This window comes from Drosophila sulfurigaster, chromosome 2L (assembly GCF_023558435.1).
Source record: "Drosophila sulfurigaster albostrigata strain 15112-1811.04 chromosome 2L, ASM2355843v2, whole genome shotgun sequence".
Classification (NCBI taxonomy): domain Eukaryota; kingdom Metazoa; phylum Arthropoda; class Insecta; order Diptera; family Drosophilidae; genus Drosophila; species Drosophila sulfurigaster.
In genome coordinates, this window is record NC_084881.1 from 5,607,448 (window position 1) to 5,629,602 (window position 22,155).

At 37.8% G+C, this 22,155-nt stretch overlaps 2 protein-coding genes across 2 annotated transcripts; one reads left to right on the top strand and one right to left on the bottom strand.

The window, feature by feature from the left end:
- Nucleotides 1-4,947: 4,947 nt before the first annotated feature.
- Nucleotides 4,948-6,887, top strand: LOC133846435 (serine-rich adhesin for platelets). The gene has a single exon (XM_062281421.1). It carries the CDS (start codon nt 4,983-4,985, stop codon nt 6,756-6,758), a length of 1,776 nt encoding a protein of 591 aa, XP_062137405.1. The 5' UTR covers nt 4,948-4,982; the 3' UTR covers nt 6,759-6,887.
- Nucleotides 6,888-8,925: 2,038 nt separating this feature from the next.
- On the bottom strand, nt 8,926-17,620 carry LOC133842334 (uncharacterized). Its single transcript, XM_062275386.1, has 9 exons — nt 17,480-17,620; nt 16,510-17,000; nt 14,240-14,359; nt 13,025-13,109; nt 12,387-12,835; nt 11,596-12,305; nt 11,359-11,529; nt 11,144-11,297; nt 8,926-10,383 (listed from the first exon to the last, which is right to left on the bottom strand). Exons 2-9 carry the CDS (start codon nt 16,861-16,863, stop codon nt 9,829-9,831), a joined length of 2,598 nt encoding a protein of 865 aa, XP_062131370.1. The 5' UTR covers nt 16,864-17,000; nt 17,480-17,620; the 3' UTR covers nt 8,926-9,828.
- Between the last annotated feature and the right edge of the window lie 4,535 nt (nt 17,621-22,155).

Below are 22,155 nucleotides of genomic sequence, written 5' to 3' on the forward strand. Positions count from 1 at the left end.
AATTCACTTAGACAAATGTACTTTATACCCGAGATTCTCTGTATATCGTATGCGAATACTTCTGTGCAATCTGTGCACGCATATTACTCGGATTTTTATGATGGGCTTTTAAATTAGTGTTTATGGCAGCATCTACAAAGTGAAGCGAAAAATATGGTATGCAAAACGAGCATATATCCTATAAACAATTTAACACACTTTTTTTAAATTAAGTTCTATATCAATATACCAAATAAAGCCTTTGGTATATTATAATATTCTTGCGGTATATTAATTTGGTAGATTTTAAGAATAATACCACACTGTTATTCCAGTTATTCAAATTGAATAGCGGCTATCTCACAGTCGATTTTATTTATATCAAAAATGTAATAATTCAAATTAAAATAAATATGTTGAATTCAGAAAGAAATGTTTCAACAATTAAACAATAGTAATAATAGTTTTATTTTAAAATTTTATTTAAAAAATTATTAAAATTTATTTCACAAATCAAGCAAAGCTCTTTAGTATAGACAACATTAGCTATATCAAATTATAGGGTACTCATAATTGACGTCTAGTGGGTTTTGCTGCATATCCTGAAATGCGTATGCAGCTTGAGAGCTTCATAACTGCAAGTGCAACTGTTGGACTGCTTAAGTGATTGAGTATGCGCAAAGGCAACTGTCAGATGGGAATAGAAAGCAGCTTGCTCAGATTGTTAGGAATTTCATGATTTGACCAGAAAGTCTACATGCATCAGACGCAATTTACATTGAACTAATGCTAGCACTTTGGCCAGAAAAGATTGAGAAAATGTGTATCAAGCATATTATTCGTAGGTTACCTCGCATATTCAATCAATTTAGCTGATAATTGTATTTTGAACTTAACAGACTCACATTTCATTAAATACGCAAACTTTTAATTCAATAAATGCATGTCTATAATTACAATTGAAGCATGAACTTAATAAACGCTATTAGATTTGTATCTATTTTATTTAAATGCATTCATTCATTTGATTCAAGTACACTTTACTTGATGGCATATCATTAATGGCAACTCTTTTAACTATTTTATCTGTGCTGGGCATAAAAACTGCAAGTTAATTTCACACAACACTTTATGCGCTGCAATTTGAGAGCAACAACAGAAAGCGGCAAGCGGCAAGCGGCAAGCGGCAAAAAAATAACACAAAATAAAAACAACAATAATATCGTACATTTGGTGTGCAATAAATTGAACAAGCAGCCACCTACTTTAAAAGCATTTTCAAAGCAGCCATCCAAACGGTGCCAGACACCACCAGACCACCTCGAATCGCGCATCGCACATCGTACTCAGCTCACAGCACAGCAGAGCACCGCGTACCTCGCATCGCGCACCCCCCATCTCGACAAGAGCTCTGGCTCTGGGGCCACGAGGTTGCTAAAAAGATACCGGAAATGTTACAGGAAACAAAATGACTTAATGGCCGCGATTGCCACGCCATGGGGCCAGCATCAACTCCAGCTTCAGCTCTGGCTTCATGACCAGGCCAACCATTCATTGCAGCCACTGAGGTCAGCAGAAAAGGAGAAACAGAATACAAAAATATAAAAGGATAGTCAGCTTTTGGTAGCCCCAAGCTAAGGTGCACTTACAAAGATCTATAGATTCAATACTGCTGCAAAGTGAAAATAAAACAGAATACGATGACATTAGTGCCACTGCGGCAAAAATATCAAAGTTTGAGCAAACAGCCAATTATTTAAAAAAAGATATAACAATATAAATACTCTCGATTATCCTTTGTATTAAATAAACTATATTTAAAGGTCTGGCAACACCAACCAAGGGTCCTTTCGGTTACGGAAGGGAATCGATAGGTTCGATTAAAAGAGGCAGGAGTATCGATCGTAAGGAGACACTACTAGAGACACTGACGACGGCGAGAATAATCTTTCTTCTGAGGAGCCCTGAGGAAACTAACAAAATGGAAAAGCTATACATATATAATATTAACAGAGACATTCATATAATCAAATTCATATTAATTCATAGCTTTAAGTTTATTAATATGTTGTGGTTAATATTTTAAGCTCATACATATGTAGAGTGTCGATAGGAAATTATTCCATAGTGAGTTTAAAGAAATAATGAGAATAAAGGCAAGTAACATTGATCTTATATGAAGCAAATAAGATTTTCTTAATACATTGGTCAGCTTACGATTTTCATTTCATTATCTGAAAATTCTCGAATAGTTTTACCTAATTTTAATTGTGTCAGATATCCGCAAATAGCAAAGTCACATCGAACCTTTTAACCTTGCAGATAAACCGTATTACATATCCTTTCTTCTTTTAATGAGGTGTCCAGGAAATGAGTTCTCAATGAGCCAAATAATGGACCATCAAATGGACATATACTCCTAATTACCATCAGCTTGGTTAGCACTGACTGCAGTTAATGCAGCCCACAAACACACACGAGCACTGAACGAAAGAGATAGAAAGAATGACATGTTGAAGTGGTTGCGACTTTCTTTGTGCCAAAACATAGTTCTAATTAAATTAATTAAGCGAAGCGAAAGCGTAGCGTATGCAAGCCAATTAGTGGAAAATGCAAATTAAATGTCTGGCCGAGAGTGGCCAGTAGACCGCAACGGAGACAGAGACAAGGACATTCCCGACATTCGACCCACAGCACAACACTCCAATGCCAACGCCAACCCCAACCCCAACCCCAACCCCAACCCTAACCCTAACCTACACTCGCCTGCCAATTCAACCACATTAAGAATATCTACTACATGCCATACTCCAAGTAGAAAATATTGTCTCCGGGCATTGTTTCACTGTCAGATGTCCGTCGTTCTTAGTTCGCCACACGGTCATAATTGCGTTTAGACATGTAAGCTTTATTTTGTATACCCTGTAACTAAAATGCGCCATAAGTGGTTAACAAATTGTAGGGTCAACAGGTTTGCGACATACTAAATTAAATTAAATCACAATACCTAAACTCCCCACCGAATTTATAAATGATTAACGGATTTTATGTTTGATGCTTAGAATATTTATAATTTCTTTTTTTTGTCATCTTAGTATTCAACGAAATTGAACACATTACCCAAAAATAGAATTAAAGCAAAAGGCCAACAGAATTTTTCTTGATTTGTTATGTGATGGGTATATGCCAGTCATGTATATCAGTTGAAAGTACAAATACATACATACATATGTACATTGTCTTTCCATGCGATCCAGTCCGGATCCGCATGTGTGTGCAAATGTCTGTGTGACAGACTTAATGACAGCATAATTAAACAAAACAAACAGCAGACTAATAAAACTCTTATGCAGCATGTCGCTCACGGCTACCTTGAAACGGTAACTGCAAAGTTACCCTCCCTCCCTCTTACCCTTTCACACCCCCATTCCCTGCGCCCCCGCTTAAGCACATTTGTCAAGCGACAATTAAAGTCATGATAATAAAAGTAGGCAGCAGACAAGCATTTACTTACATCCTATACATACATGCATATGTTACATACATGCACATACTCGTACTCTTGCGTATTACATTTATCTTACCCACTTTGAAACTACTTATCGCCTCCTTCTTCTACATGCATATCTATATATGTACATATGTATGTCCATATGTGATTCCTTAAATTCCGTGCATGTCGATTTAGTTATTTATGCACAAAGTTCAGCACAAAGGATGAACCCCTGTTATGGTGGGGCTCAGAGGGCAAGTTGGCGGGGCCTGTTAATTTCAACATTAAAGCAATGGCTCTTGTGTCTATAATACCCACCGCCAGTAGGTTTAATACCAAATTAAATCAATTCTCATTATGGTAAAATATCTATTCGTAGATAATTTGTATATCTCGCTTTATTATTCAAATTCGCAAGCAGTTTAACTAAAACCCAACTATTTAGTTCATTCATAACAAGAGAGTTACTATCGAGTGTACTCGACTGTGAAATATCCGCAACCCATTTTAAAAAAAAAAAATTTTCTTAAGTTATATTCTTATTAAAAATATACCAATAATAATGCACTGAAAAAATACCGAAATATACCAAAGGCCATATGTGGTATATCGATATTGTAATTTAAATTACATTATAGAGTTCTAATCATACCAGACCCTACTGCCAAACAATAATATTTCTTAAAGACCTCTTACACATTTTATCCGATCGAAATTCTCATGAATCATACATATTGCAATTATTATTTGCTATTGCTATTTGATTTTGTGGGAGCGGAGGATGGCGTGTCAAAAATTTAAAGCAAACTTGATCCAGAAATAACAAGTGCTGTCGAACTCTCTAACTCTAGCTCTTATATTCTCTGAGATCTAGTTGTTCATACGGACGGACAGACAGATAAGCGGACATAAATGATGTACTTGTGTACATGTGTACATGTGTACTTGTGTCAGAACCATAGCTCAAAAGTAATTAATCATTTCAATTTCAATTTGGACAATTACTCTAATTCAATCTATCGACAATAAAAGTTAACGATGTATTTCATATGTGGGGGTAATAACAATTTCAAATTCTAAACTACATCAATTCAGACCAAACAGAAAGCGTTTAGAAAACTGGTGAAAATTCCAAAGATTCTGCTTGATTTTCATATTTAAATTATAATTTTAATATATGTCAGAGCTCTGCAGATTTTTCGCATTAGAGCTTGCACTTTTTGTTGTCGCGCCATTTACCTGCATGCGGGAATCGGGCACCACTCTCTATCTTCACATCTCCGCACCCTATTCAGCAACTGATATTAAAAGTGCGAAGTGGACAATGACCGGCAAATAGTAGGAGTGCAGTGTGAAAGCAGCTGCTTAAATATTTGACAATAAAATGAAAGCAAATGCGCTAATATTGAAATAACGTGCAAATTTATTTGCTCCGGCAGTCCGGTGCTCGATATAAAAGCCACCGAATGAACATGGCTAACGACGCATTCGAGAAGTCGACAAAAACGCGATGCATCTAACCAAAGGAACGTTTCTGGTGCTCACTCTCTGCCTTAGTTGCTCGGACATCTGGGCAACGCCCACTTTTGGCCTTGTTGAAGGTCTGTGGAACGGCTTGGGAAGTGCAACACATGGCATTATCGACGGATTTAAAAATGCTACAAAGGATGGAGTTGACCTAACGAAGAATACTCTAGAAGATCTTCATAACACCAAGTCCAACTTCATAAAAGGTGCCCTGGGAATCGCAGCAAATCTGACCAAAGCCATTTCTGATTCGTTGCTCGGTAACTTGAAGGACTTGACGGCACAATTGGAAGCTTCGCTTGCGGAACTTGAATCTCTTGTGGCCAGAGAAAGGAATCTCATTAAGAGAAAGGCATTGCAAGAAGCATTAGATGCGCTGAAGTTACTCCATTCAACGGCTATTCAACTTAAGGCAGATCTGGTCGTTATTACCGAAAAGATTAATGCCACAATCGCCGTACAACTCCAGGCAGCAATTGTAGAATTGAAGGTATGGGCAGAAGTGCAATTGAAGCGTGTGGATGAATGTACTGCAGGTGCTGGCCTTGCGGAAGCAACGGAAGTCATTAATGCTTTGGTCGTCAAATACGTCAAAATTCTGGAGGGAAGTATTGAGGAACTTCTCACATTGAAGGCCGTATTCGAGCTGGAAGTTAACAATGCCATCGAAAAACAAGCTAAACTAGCCAAGGAGTTAATTGCGCAAATGAAAAGATGCTCAGGCTTACTTGCAATTCGATGCCAACTCGCTCTTGCTGACTTGACACAGCAGGTGCTTGCTGCCGCCAACCAACTGAAAGCACTGCAGCAAAGGGGTCAGCAATTGATCGAGGCCGGAGTCTATGCCAGCGCACAAATCAAGCTGACTTTGATTGAATTGGGCAAGGAAAAGCTGAAAATCGAAATAATTATTGAGGTTATCATTGAGAAGTACGCGACAACCACAACTTCAAGCTCAACTACAGCCAGCACAACTGCAGCTAGCTCAACCACCGATAGCTCAACCGCGGCTAGCACAACCGAAGAAAGCTCGAGCTCATCTGAAGCCGAATCTAGTAGTGCATCTGATGGCTCTGGGGATAATGAATCTACAAGTGAATCTGAACCTTCTGGCGGAGATGATTCTACAAGTGAATCCCAAGCTCCTGGCGGAGATGATTCTACAAGTGAATCCCAAGCTCCTGGCGGAGATGATTCTACAAGTGAATCGCAAGCCCCTGGCGGAGATGATTCTACAAGTGAATCGCAAGCCCCTGGCGGTGATGATTCTACAAGTGAATCCCAAGCTCCTGGCGGAGATGATTCTACAAGTGAATCGCAAGCCCCTGGCGGAGATGATTCTACAAGTGAATCGCAAGCCCCTGGCGGAGATGATTCTATAAGTGAATCCCAAGCTCCTGGCGGAGATGATTCTACAAGTGAATCCCAAGCCCCTGGCGGAGATGATTCTACAAGTGAATCTCAAGCTCCTGGCGGAGATGATTCTACAAGTGAATCGCAAGCCCCTGGCGGAGATGATTCTACAAGTGAATCCCAAGCTCCTGGCGGAGATGATTCTACAAGTGAATCCCAAGCCCCTGGCGAAGATGATTCTACAAGTGAATCCCAAGCCCCTAGTGACGACAGCTCTACAGGCGCATCAGACGCAGATTCTACTAGCGAATCCGAGCCCTCTGGCGGAGATGCTTCTACAAGCGAATCGGATGCACCTTCTCCCAGTCCAGCAAATGCAGAGTTAACTACACGTGCGGGATGCTGAAGGGAACTCTTGAATCCAGCATTATTGACACAGCAACAGTATGAACGACTAAATGCAGACACTTAAACTTAATTTTGGTGGTGGGTAAATTCAAGGCAGCATAATAAAAATGAAATTTTCAATGCAAAACTCAATCGTTTAACGAAATGTGGCGATGCGAAATTACGCGTCGTATCTGTGGTTCAGTTGCCTCATGTGCAACGCATTCATTTTCATTTTCATTTTCCGAGTAATTATGATGCTATTCACCGTTTGCCGCTTTACTCGTGCAACATTTTTCGCTGATCCAAGCACAACGTGCAACGTGCGCCGCGTGCTTAAGTGCATCGGTGCTCCGCACCGGAACGTTGCCAGTGACCATTGGCAATCGCGAGGCATTAAGTCATTTTGTTTCCTGCTACATTTCCGGTATCTTCCTTTTAGCACTGTGTGCAGCTTCCCGCCATTGCCAGACATCCCTCGTGGGCTATAGATTGAGCTTGGTTTGGATTTCCAATTGGGTCTGGAGCAGCTCTGTTTCGCCATGCTGTCGTTTTTGCTTTATTTTTGGTTGGACAGACATGGACATGGACATACGTGTTTCCTCTCTTTTTATCTCTTGCCTAGAATAAACATACAAAATGGTGTTTTCTTAGAGTTTACTGGCTAATGTCGCCAGTAAAAAACTTAGTTATTATTCATGAATTAAATTCGTTAATCTATGCCCCGACAGCTATTAAGTTTTTTACTTTTTATCAGTACACCTGGCTAATGATTGGTTTTTTTTTTAGAATAACAAACAACATTTGCAATATTTGTTTCAGGGGCTTAACAAACATTTCAAATGATAATAAATTGGTGCAAACAGTTTGCATATTTATTAAATATTTACATAAAATCCAATTCAAAAGTGTTTACTCAGGCATTTCATTATAGTTTTTTTTCAGTTAAAAATAATATTGCTTTAATAACTATTATGTGTTTATTTAGGTAGCTTTTTGACAAATTAACCGATGCTAAAATCCGCTTTAAAAATGGTTTTACATAATCGCACAATGTTAGATTTATTATATATGAATACATTGCATTTTTTGTAACAAATGATACTTTAAATCAAAAGTTAATGTTGAATGATTATGTAAAAATAAATGAGCTTTCATTAGAGCCGATTTATGTATTTATCTTATCAACTTCTGCGCATTTATCCTAGATATTCATAACAACTAAATATACTAAAGTAAGTAATTATTGTCAAATATGTACATGAAATCGTCAATACATATTTCCACCTATTTGTCTCATAATAATCAATACCTTTTTAATATTTTCAAACACTTTTTTCATTTCATAAGTATTTGTATACAAACATATAGTAATATGTATGCAGCTGTTTACTTGATTTTTATTGTATTCTGTCACTGTAAGTTATAAGAGCGTTCAGCAATTGATTAAATATTTAAATTTCTTGTATGCCGACAAACGTGTAGATAACAGTCTGAAGTTTAATTGCGTCACTAAACCAAATAATTTCACAATGCTTTGTACAATGTTGTGTTAAGCAACTAAGTGCATAGTTGATATAAACCCCACCCAACTGCATGTTGAGTAACTCTCAATACCCCTCTTTCAGATATTTCCTGAATATTTTTTTTGCTACAAAATAGTTCTTCTTTTCCCCAGGGAAATTTCTTTCTACACTAGCAAATCTCCACTGCCATTTTATTGTGAACTTTTGAAAGCCCTACCATAATTTTGTATACTACTTTCAGATATTATATAACAGTTTTGTGTTTTGTAGTACACACTTGTGGTATCTTTTATACTCGTATAATATTAACGGGTCGTATGCCAGAAAATGCTTTGTTATATAACAATTTCGACCATTTGTGCAAACTAAAATATAAGAGCTTTTAAGCTCAATCCTTAACTCTGTCATATAGCTTATAAGGGTGGCTAAAGTCTCTCTGCGTATAACAGCTGCAATAAACATGTATACAGTTCGAGTCCTGCATGGTTACACTTTTTATGGAAGGAAGCCAACAAAATTACCCGTACAAAATGAGGAGAACACTCCCAGGGCCCTGCAGGGGTAGCAAAGGACATCAACTATATGAGAATTTTACAGGAAAAAATGCGATTGTTTATTTCTTAATTTGCTCGCATGCATTTTTATTGATGGTAATATATATTTTGAAAAACAATTTTCCATATCTGGTATATTTGGTTTTATTTAATCACTTATCATCTACTGAGCACTATTCCTAGATATCTTTATTGTATACATATTTTATATTTTGTCATTTAAATTGTTGAGTTGCTGCTTCTGAAGGTTGCTGATTGCTGTTTAAGCAAATAAAAATATACAAATATGTGCGATATATACTTTGAAGCATTTAAAATTCGTTTTTGCTTATTGTTAAATGACTTAGTACTCGTTTTGTCATTTAACCGCAATTGACAGCGATTAGATAAAGGGACTAGCTAAGTGGCTAAGTATAGTTAGTATCAGTTTTTATTTTTTGGTGCTTAGCTCAGAGGAGTTGTGGATTATGAATGTCAAACAGTTTGCAATTGTTATCGTATTATTGTAATCGCATATATTAAACAGTACATCGGGAATGGGAGTTGTTAAATATGCGGGACTTACACTTACCATATACTAAACTTAGGCTAACAGTTTGACTTTATTATTAGGAATTTTCATTCAATTTTGCATAGGAATAATTTTGCAAATATATAGTATCAAGATATCGTTAGGATTACCAAAAGAAATGGACCAATTTAAATGCCTTTTGAGTTTAAGTTAATGCAAATATCTACGAGAACTCTTAGAACTATTAATAGTCCTGCGATGGACTCTTGACTCGTCTGTTCTCGTTGATATGATATTGAGCTTAATGTGAGGGGGACAACAACCGCTCTGAAATACAACCAAATTCTAAACACTATTCAAAATGCGAAGCTCTGCTTGCTCTTTTCGCTGCTAATACTCAACTAATTGGCACAAACACAAATGAAAAACGAAAAACCGAAGATATAAAAACTAGCCAGGGCCCGCCTCCCAGCTTATGTCGCCAATTAACTCCAGTTCTCAGTGGTATTCAACGCGGGCTATCGGAACACCCATATCATCTAACTCAAAGACGATCATTTTGCGTTTCCTTCGCACATTGGCCGGGGGTGCTATCTGCTTTGCATTTCCTGACGCTGTGCTGCTTATCGTTGTCCTTTTTGTGGTTGCATCCTTAAATGGATTCTGCGGCCTTGCCGTCGTTGTCGTTGTAGTGGTTGTGGTTGTTGTAGTTGTTGTTGTGGTTGTAGTGGTTGCTGCCGCCCTTCGGATCGTTGCCTTTTCCACCTGTTGCTTCGTTGTCGCACTGACTTGTGCCTTCACCTGCTCCTTTCCTTCCTGCTGTGCATTCAATTCACGCATTTTCTGTAGTAACTTTGGTTTCTCGTTGTGCTGCATCTCTGCCTGTGCGCTTGGACGCTTCGGCAGCGGTGGCAAAGCAGGCAGGTCGCAACGTTGTCGCAAATGCCGATAAACGGCATCCACACGTTGCACCAAACGGTTTACATACTTCGTAGTCGTCCGGTCCATTATGGAAGGCGCCTTTATACAATCGTTGCCTCCAAATTCGCAAACCTGACAGCATACAACAAATATTTGTAATCAATAAAAATATTATAGTTATAATTATTATTAATTTATAGATGTTAAGCTCACAAAAGCAAATAAGAAAGCTACAGTCGAGAGTGTCGAGAGACTGTGATATGCCCGCTACCCATTTTCAACAAAGCCGTATTCTAAAAATATACTAATGATATACCACAAAACTTCCAGATTTGGTATATTGAGAGTGCTATCAAAATATACCATAGATTACAAAATATACTAGATTGTGAGTTGATCAAAAGTACATATAATATATACACTTTATAGGATCGGAGATGCCTCCATCTGCTCGTTACATACTTTTCCTGGAGGCACAAAGTTATAATACCCTTCTACCCCATGGGTATAAAACTATCTAACTAACTATAAAACTAACATATACTTTTGCTACAATTTATGTAGGTCCCGAAAAATCAAGATTATAGATCAATATAGAATTGTAGGTCGAAACAGGCGTTTATATGAATGGAATAAAGTGAGTGTATGTCTCCAAGTTTGTTTTTTTTGCTATAGTATTTTGTCGATAAAATAACAAACAAATGTGAACAGGTCTTCTACAGTTAGTACTTGACTTTAGCTTTCCTACTTAGACTAAGGGAAAGCAAAAATTTAAATAAAATAAACTTGATCTATGACTATCGTAAGAATTAAAGAGGCAATAACTGGAGTTAGCAATTGACATTATTAAATCGGAATATATGAATATACAAATATATATTTTGAAACTTACGCGATAATGCTGTAAAATTGCCTCCTTTGGTGGCACATTCAATGATCCCATTCCGGGTGAGAACTCCCACACAAAATGATTGCCCGCCTCAACAACTGCTTCTGGTTTGCAAATGTATTTCGAGCGCTGCTTTTGAGGATGCAGTTTGTAGCGCCTGTAGTAATAAATGAACAAATTTCAATAACTTTTAATGGTAAACATCCAAAATAACTAACCTTCTTGTCTTGCGCTGAGTCACCAACGAGGCGCGCACGCTGCCCAATTGATCGTTGCCTCCTGGTATGCCAGAGCTGGCGAGAGGATCGTCTGCAAACTGCAGATAATAAAACGCGTTCTGAAAAGAATAGGCTCCAGTATTGCGATTGCGAAATCGCTGATTGAGTGAGCTGTAAAATGAGATAGATTAACATTACCAAAGTGCTTCCAAATACTCTTTCAGGCCATCTTCTTACCTCAAGAGCTCATTGAGAGTGTCTGTGTAGCGGGGCACAATGAACTCATCCAGATCGACAAGCGCCAGATACTTGTAGCGATACATTGTGCGATAGAGGCAATCATTGAGTGCCGCAAAAAGTCCTTCGGTGCGAATCTCCTTCTGTGAACGCATGCGAAGATTCCAGGGCAAGATACTGACAGTTGGTCGCTGATAGTGCAAGGACTTGAGCACACGCGGCGTTGCATTATTGGCCACATCTGCAGGCTGCAGTGGCTCTAGATCATAGGCCGTCAGGTTGCCAGGTACGAGTCCACGTTGATAGCTCTGCAGCACACAAGAGGCGCGCGGTCCCAGCGTATGATTGTAGAAGGTGAAGTGCGAGACGCCCAACAACGCGTAGAACTCCAGATACTCCATCAGATACAGCGCCTGATCGTAGCTAAAGTGGAACGGCTTCACGCAGACCGCGATCCGATCAGATATCTGATCCCCACTCGGCGGGGCATGCGGCAAGGGTCGACGGGCATTGCCACTGCCGCTGGTGTTAACCATAGGCTGAGCGAAGTCCGCATCCTGATCTGTATTACGCAATGTAAGCAAGTTTCCGGGCGGTGCGCGCAACCTCGAGACAACGCTCACATATTGCGGCACTTCCAAAGGAGGCGCACGTACGGGACACAGAACAAAGCAGGCGCTGTACTTGAGATTCCAGTTCTCGCGTATTATCTACACAACCCAAACATAAAGCATCGACTAAAGCATTTAAAGCATTGTCCGCAATTAACTCAATTAGCGTTTGCAACTCACCTTGACTCGCGCCATAACCGTGGCCGATGTGTACTTGGCACGTGCTGCCGACGCAGATGCCTCACTGTTATTGTGGGGCGTGGGACCGTACCAGAATCGGCACCAGACGCGCTCTGGTCCACGTGTTTTGGTTGCGCCAATGACGCGTACTAAGCGTGCTCCATCGCGCCGATCGAAATAGGCGGAGTAGACAAAGAATTTGAAGCGGGTTCCATTGACAACCTGCCAAGCACCGTCGCTTGGCGCCGTGCCAAATGGGAAGTGCGGCAACGTCTCCTCCACCTTGTCGGGCAGCAGCTGGCCCCAAGGTATCAATGGCATGTTCAGGCCATTGCCAGCTCCACTGACGCCCACACCGAATGCACCGCCCCCAGTTCCGCCTCCTCCAGCTGCACCATTGAGTATCGTACCCGCATAACGTGAGTGTTGACCGTCAGCGCCTGCGGCTTCTGTGAAATAGTACATAGTGTGAAATGCATGAGACACCAGGGCGTATACGTCATGGCGCGCCGTCCCTTTTGTTATCTAAGCGTTGGACGTCTTTGATTGCATTACGACTGCGAGTTCGAGTGCGAACGCGAGTGTCGTTCTGCTGAATGGTTATGGCATTGTGTTGCTGATTGCCATTTGCTACTCACCTTGAATTTTAAGTTTATTGTCACGAAACTGTATAAAACCTAATTTATTATCACTCAGAATGCTGTCGTCCAGATCGTAGTCATCCTGCAAACACACACAATTTGATAGACAATCAAAAGATGAATTCAATAAAAGGCCAGCAATCATTTCGATTATTCCAGCTCTCGGCACTCAATGACAAGCCCTCAAGCTGCACTTGCACCTTTAACTTATTTTGTCATAACTAGAAGTAAACGTAGATTTAATATCTATTCATAGTAGAAAAGCCTCCGTATTAATATATATGTATGTATAGAAGTAACAGTACACATAAAACAAATACGAAGGCTTCAGTCGAGGATGCTCGACTGTGAGATACCCTCTACCCATTTTCAATAAAACCTCATTCTATAAATATACCCACAATATGCCCCACAAATACTTAAATATACCAAAGGCTATATGTGGTATATCAATAGTGTATCACATTGAAAATATACCATAAAGTATACAATATATCAGCTTATCAACCAAACCGACTAAGATCCGTATTAAGTAGACGTGTTTTCCAATACAAATTTGTTTCTGATAAAACTCAGGTATAACAAAGGGCCTTTTGTTAACATCGAAATAGTGTTGAGTACCGGAGCTAAGGTTAAATTATATTTCCCTACACGGAATAGTTTAATCCCATAGAAATGGTTAACTGAAAATCAAATGATTATGCCATTGTCTCAACTAATTCAAGTGAGATATAAACAATACAGCCACATCCCAGTTTTCTCATTTCCGCACAGCAGCTTATGGGTTATGGTGACTGTTATGCTTTCAAAAGTTAACTTAGTGCATTGCGGAACACTTGGGTGCAAATAAATCAACTTTTTGTTAGCCGCTTGCAAAAAAACCATGGAAAGGTAAATCATATGCATTATGCTTCGCGCTGCTTGCTTAAATATGCAAATCTCTTTTGCCTCTCGCAAGCCGAAAAGTATGCAACGAAATATGGCAAACGGCAACATCTTTTGTTTTCACACGGCCCCGCTACGCCAACAACGAGTTGAGACCATAAAAATGGGCGCGATAGTTAAGCCGACACGCCCCCAAAACCAACTACTGCTACTGCCGCCCCCGAGATGGCAGCTGCAGTAATAACAAAAACAACAATTGTTGACCATTTTTCGGTTGGCAACGCGCTCTTCCTACACATTCCCATTCATTTGCATAACAAAACTTACCTTAACATTATCATAATCCGGCATCGAGTCGCCCAAGCGACCGCCCAGACTGGCGCCACCCCCGCCGCCCGCTCTCATGGCCATCAAGCCGCTGTGAGACCGTTCGTCGATCATGAAAACCTGCAACACAAAAAGGATGAAAGAAACGGCGCAATGAGTTAGAGATAGAAATAATCCGAAATCGTGCTGCTCCTCGTGTCACGAAGTTGCATTTCTCGATAGTTTTAAAATTTACTATATTATATTATTATATCATTATATTTAAATGAATCAGAGATTAGGCAATATGTCTAACTATAAATATGTGTTATTAAGGGACTTCATAATTAGTATACATTTTAAAATCATAATACAAAAAATATAAGCACTCGATTTACTATGTAGTTGCACATCTCTAGCTAAGGGCAAAAGAAGGTGCAATAAAAGCTTTAGTTGATTTTTAAGCTAATTTCTTTGCCACGCTTTTAGCATTTTAATCAACGTCTCGTCGGTCTGATAATAAATTGCACGCTGCATTTTTAATGCACCTTAATTGCAATTACAAATCCCAAGGCAACCACAAAAAGATGATGTAGAAGAAGAATAAGCAAAAACAAATTTTATAATTGTTTAATGCATATTTTATGAGTGTAACGTCAATCAAAAAGCAAGGCCTGGGAATGCGTCAAAGTTATTCCTTAAATACACTTCGCTTAAATTAAATATTCAGAGGTATGCTCAGTGTCAATATTTATACCCGCTACCCATAGGGTAGAAGGGTATTATAACTTTGTGCCGGCAGGAAATGTATGTAACAGGCAGAAGGAGGCATCTCCGACCCTATAAAGTATATATATTCTTGATCAGCGTCAACAGCCGAGACGATCTAGCCATGTCCGTCTGTCCGTCTGTGTGTCCGTCCGTCTGTCCGTATGAACACCTAGATCTCAGAGACTATAAGAGATAGAGCTATAATTTTTTCGACAGTATTTGCTATGTTTGCACGCAGATCAAGTTTGTTTCAAATTTTTGCCACGCCCACTTCCGCCCCGCAAACCAAAAATCGAAAAACAAGCGTAAATTTAAAGCTAGAGCTGTGAATTTTGGTATATAGTATAATTACTATAGTAGTTATGATTCCTGAAAATTTGGTTGCGATCAGATAAAATTGTGGAAGTTATTAAAGAAATACTTTTGTATGGGCAAAAACGACTTACTAGGTCTTAGTTGCTTTGGCCGACAATCTGGTACATTGTGCCGTCTATGGTATATTTTGAATGGTGTGCTGTATCGGTATACCAAACATACCATTTGGTATATTTTAGTATTTTTAGTATTTTCGGTATATTTTGAAAATAATACCACAATATTTTGCCCTTATTAAAAATGGGTAATCTCACAGTCGAGCACACTCGACTGTAACTTTGTTTTAACTTGACCAAGTGAACTTGCATTATTAGCAGTTACTTTCTACTACTCTTAGAAAATGTATAATTCATATTGTTTAGTAAACAAGTAAGTAATGATAATTAACATCGTTAGTTACCAATGAATTACCAAAATGAATTATAAATAGTCCAAGAGTAGCAAGAAAATAACTTAATATATACAAAACTGAATATATAATAAAAGAATTGAATAAGCAAAAAGTTGTTTGAATCTAATCGAATCTACTTTATGTGAAATAAAGAACGAAATTATTCATATAATAATTATATAATAAATGAGTAATTATTTAATTATAAGCAACATAAAGTTGTTTGAAACTAATCGAATCTACCTTAAGTGAAATAAAAAGCGAAACTATTCATTATACAAGTGAATAAAACAAAAAATCCTCTCTCCGAATCTGCCTTTGTAACTATTTTCTTAATGGTTGTTACATTATTATTTTATCAACATATGTTTAACAAATAAGTTATTTATTGCTATTTATTTATTTTATTTGGTTCTAAAATAATGTAAACAGTAATTTAATTATCGCCAAATCCCTTTGTAAGTTATATTCAAAACTATAATTTTTGTTATATTTTAAATGAATTACATATTCAAAATAGAGTAGGTGACATTAAATATCATGCATTTTAAACTTATTGAAAAAAATTCTCTTGAATATAATGAGTAATAATATGCACATAATATGCATAAAATTGACATATTTTTGATAATTACGACCAATTTTTTCTATACAACTGTTATATTATATCTTTTACATTATTTTTGTATGGCTAAGTTAAAGAGAAAAGTAACTTTAATTTGTTTTCAAATCAAAATTACAACCATGAACTCACCTCAGTCAATATGATAAGGCCGAAAACAGCAAAGAAGAGAATTACGATCAAGAAACTCATGCTGGATCTCTCCCGACTCCCCCAGTTCTTCTTTCCCCTCTTCATGGTGGGCGTCAACGAAGTGCGAGTGCCGTGTGAATGACTTTGATGCTGATGATGATGCTGCTGCTGCTGCTGCTGGTGTTCCTGATGCTGATGATGGTAGCAGGCGTGGGAGTGACCCAGATAGGCCTGCTGATAGTGATGGCCACTGCACGATTTGGAACTGGAACTGAGATTCGAGCCGGAGCTGGCGGAGCCCCCCGTTCCCGTTGCGAGCTGCTTGTACTTTGGGGGGCTCCTACTGCCTAGCATTTCGTAGGTGCAGGAATTTTAGGTAAGGTGGTTCGTGGTTAGTTTTGGACACTTGTGGATATTATTGGTGGCTTGGCGTATGGGATTGAATTAAGTTTTTAGGCTTTTTGCATGGCTTTTGCATTTTGTTGTGGCAACTGAAAAGATGGCAAAGACCAATGAGTCAGCTGGTTAGCAATCAATTGTGATAATGAATATGCGTAGCAAAACAAAACACGAAAAGCGGCAAGTCAGCTTCCGGCAATTGGCATAAAAACAAATAGAGAGTGAGAGAAATATCGAGAGCGGAAATGCAGAAGGAGCAGAGGAGAGAGAGAGAGCAGGTGAGAGCCAACATGGCTAACTGACAGATTTCCTTGTTGGCCACTTAAAAAGGAAAAATCAATAAAAATCCTTGCTGTGCTTCACACTGATTGTAATTTGATTCCGATTCAAACTTCCTTATAATTTCGCTCAATAGAAAGCATTTCAGTACTTTTATTACTCTCTTTTACAATCTGGTGCTAAAATTAAAACTGTTTGCTGCCTTTATAAGCCAATTTTCATTGAATTCACTTTGAGTGTAAGCTTTGAGTTTTGCTTTTTTTTGTATTACACTCGTTTCACAATCGTTCACCTTTTTAATACATATCGGTTTACTGCGTATGCAGATCTGTAACTTATATATTGTAATAGTAACTATTAAATTTTGGCTTTTCTTAAGATTTTAACAATTTTCTAGCGATATCCCTTATTCGACTGGTTGGTTAGGCCAACTGTCAAAACACTCAAATTCAGTTAACTCTCTCATTTCTCCACCACCTCTCTCACTCTCACCACCGCCTTCAACAACAATGCAAAACAACGCAGCTAAAAGACATGCGCAGTACAGTTTAGGATACAAAATCAGCTGTTGAGGTCTTCAAAATGCTGTGACCAGCTGATGGGAAATAATTTAAAAATCTGTGACGCGAATATATTTAAGCGAAAACACTTAAATATTAATTTGACTAAGCAATAGTAAAACTAATCAGAATTAGCAGAGTGAATATAGAAATAATATATTAAACCTAAATTTGTATGATTATTTTTTCAATATTATTGACGAATACACATACAAAATCAAGATGTAATTTGTAATTCGTTATAAAGAAAATACAAAACTATTTATTATTTAGTTAAATTGTTTTCTTTTTTGCAACAATTTATACTTAGGTATAATATTAAATGCTTTCTACGATATGTCTTTGATTGTTACATTGTTCATACTGCTTCGAAGCCACATACGATGCAATTATTTGTTTTACAAAACTGTTGAATATTTATCTTGTTGATAAGTGTACATACATGTCCCTCACAATTCATAAAAAATTTTAACTTAAGACAAGTAAGTAAGCTACAGTCGAATGTGTCGATATTCTACAAATATACCTAATGAATATACCGTAACTATATTCAAAAATACCGATGGATATATTTGATATTTCAATAGAATACTACATATTCTATATGTACATATATAGAATGTCATTGAGTACGAAATATAACAAATTAAGTGTCAAAGCAACTAAGAGGCGTTTTTAGCCATAAAAAGTATTTCTTAAATAACTTCAACAATTTTAATTTGAAATTCAATCCAAATTTTTTAGGAATCATAAAAAAACTGATGTTATAAAAATTGCACTTGCTATGTGATTTTTGCCGATTTTCTGAGACGGAAGTTGGCGTACAAAAAGTTAAAATCAAACTTGATTTGCGTGCAAACATAACATAAATGTCTTAATGTCTTTAAGATCAAGTGTTTCATATGGACAGACAAATGGACGAACATGGATATATCGTTTCGGATGCTGACGCTGATCTTCAATATATATACTTTATAGGGTCTCCTTTTGGCTGCATGTGCTAAGAAAAAAAAAGTTAAAACAATACCAAATTTGATTGTATATATTTTTATACATTAGATTTTAAAATTATTGTTAGATAATAATGGGTCAATTATTAGTATCTGCAATAAAAATTTTGTTTTTATACATAAACATATATTATATGTTACAATATCAAGGTAAGTAAATTATACAAAAAATCCATCGATAATACGCTTTGTTTCAATAATAGTTAAAAGCTAGTCATTAAAGCAGATCCAACAACAATTTAGTTACTCTGGTTTTTTTTAGTTGCATAAAATGACTTCATGAATTTTATGAAATTTAAATAAAATGAAATTAAACTGCCATTAACACACTCCCTATTGGCACTCTCTCTAGTGTCCATTCACTCTCACGCATACGTACACATGAAAGAAAAGCTACATAATATCCAAGCCTAAGTATCTGAAAGTGCTTCAATTCTATGAGTTTCATATCCGGACGAACTTTGCTGCATATATCTTTTGCCCATTTTCATAGCTGAAAGGATGCACATGGATGTTCAAGCAAACACCTCTGCACCTCAACCTATCGGAAGCTCATGTTATTTTCGTTTTTATTTTCAGAGAGAGGAAGGACCGACTGTTGAATATGTGTGTGCTCGACTGTTTGTCTCTGACCGGTTACGTCTGTTGAGCTGGACAAAAGAATTAGCGGAAACAATAAAATTCGCAAAGTTTTTGAAAACCAATAAATTTGAAGTGTTTGAAATCAATTGGGAACAAATTGCAAAAGGCAAAAACGAACAGCAAATGAAAACTATCAGAAAATACAACGAAAAAAAAATATATATATATTTGCGACGACACTTCCATGTGTAGAGTATCCCAAAACTTTCTCCAACACTCGCGCTATCTCGCTCTCACACTTGCTAAACTGTATGTGTGTGTTTGTGCCTTTATTTGTGTGAAAATTCCGCAAGCAATTGAAAAGTTTTGAAAACAAATATGCAAAGAAAAAGGTGCTCAAGTCGACTACGACTTCGAGCAGGACGACGTCGACGTCGAAGTCGACTCCAACGCCTGCCTAAGTGGCGACGGAGGAGCATAGAGCTAGGAGCTAGAGCTGGAGCTGAAGCTGCAGTTTGAGTTGGAGTTGAAGAAAATGCAAACGGAAACGGAAACGAAGTGGGAGCCTTGCTCATCGCCATCGTAGTCCTCGTCATCGACCCACAGCCGCTGGGTAGAGGGAATAACAGTTTTGTTTGCTAAACTTTTGTCATTGCAACGCCAAACAACGGCAACAATGGCAAAGTAATAGCCAAAGTTCTTGGCCAGAGTTACTAGAAATGATCTAAGGCCATAACTCCAGCGTAAGCAACATTTCTCTGCTCCACTCAGACAGAGCTCACCAATGAGAGGCTATTTCTCGACTTCTTCTGCAATTTCTTTAATTAATTTGCTGGCTGGACAATAAAAACAACAACAGCATTAAGTAATATGAATGCCGGATAAACAAACGAAAGTTTATAATAAAGAGCCAAGTGAATCAACAGTGAATGAATTCAAATGAGTGACACGTGATTGCTCCATATTCAGAATACTATAGTACATTCAAACTGACAAAACAAATATGCGACATCTTTCGTAAGGTTTCTAGCCACAATCCCCGTCACCGTCACCGCCTCCGTCTCCGCCTCCGCTCCACCTTGCCCTCACCCTTAGTCTCAGACGCGCCAGTCACTCTGTCAAGGTAAACACTTCAATGCATTCGTTGCACCTCAAGTGAGATTAAATAAAACTGTAGCAAGAAAATTGAAATGAAAATTCAGCAAAGCAAACAAATTCGAGACGTCTTATAGAATTTCTCAAGTTCTCAATTTCTCGCTCTCAGTCTAAGACAGCCAAAAATGTATTTCATTTATATACAGATACGTTATATACCTACAGAACCATCCACTTGCAACATGCCACATGCCACATGCCACCTGCACCTGCTGTTTTGCTGCCTTGTAGTCAACTTAAGTTTGATGAGTTTGCAAAGTAAAGCTTTTTTGGGTTCCGAATCTCTCGTACAGCAGCAGCTTACCTATGCCACTTGAAACCAGAAAAACCACAGCCTCCATCTCCATCTCCTTCCCTTTCCGTCCGTTCCCTTTCCCCGCAACGCACATCTTTCCCCCTCGTCTTACCCCTCCTTGCCTTGGCGTGCACTCAACTGTATTTGAAATTATGATTAAAATAACCAAAATGATGAGCCGGATAACGAGTAAAGCGTACAAAAGTTTCATAGTTGAGCACAGTTGCTAGTCGCAATTGCAATTGTAATCACAATCGCAATCGCAATTCCAAACACAAACGCTGCGGAGAAAGATGTACAGTGAACGATTGCTAAGCAAATACTTTAGCAGATGCATGTGCTGCTGGGAAAGTACAGAAAGAAAATAAAGACTTCTTAGCTAATCGCTCAATTAGATGCTAATATCTCAAAAGCAAATAAAGACATAAGCAAAAGATGCCATGCGAAATAGCGACGAATTAACTGAGAATCCAGGAGAATTACCCTGTTTGCAATGCTGTTATCTTCAGATTATACTAAGTAAATAAAGAAACATAGATATATAATTCTTTCGTAATATTTTGTGGACTCTATAACTCTTAAGAGTTAAGTTAAGTTCATAAAAAGTATCGAAGTTTATGTTGCAACAAAAAAAAAGTGAGAAAGCTACAGTCGAGTGTGATCAACTGTGACACACCCGGTACACATTTGTAATAAAAGCAAAATAGTACGGAACTATTCTTAAAAAATAACAAAAAAAATTGAAACAAATTTGAACTGCGTGCAAACATAACAAATATTTAATTGCGATCAGAAAAAAAGGTGGAAGTTATTAAAGAAATACTTTTGTATGGGCAAAAACGCCTACTTACTAGCGGTCTTAGTTGCTTTGGCTGACAATCTGGTATAATGTGCAGTATATGGTATTTTTTGAATGCGGTACTATATCAACTAAGACCCCTAGTAAGTTGGTGTTTTGTAGTATTTTGTAATATTTTCGGTATATTTTGAAAATAATACCGCGATATTTTTGCTTTTATTCAAAATGGGTAGACTATAGTTATTATTGTATGTACCAAAATCGCATAGTTTGTGAGATCTATATATGTAGGTGTTCATACAAACGGACGAAATGACGGACATACAGACAGACATACGGCTGTTGCCAGGGTAGGAGATGCCTCCTTGTCTGTTACATACATTTCCTGCAGGCATAAAGTTATACTACCATTCTACCCAATGGATAACGGTATACATATGTACATATATAAAATATAAAAATCCTTAAGTTAAGTAGTCCAGGATAAAGACACTCTGGAACACTAATATAAGGTTCGCTGCCTATGTCATTTATATTTCATATATTCACATAAAATCAAAGCGCATA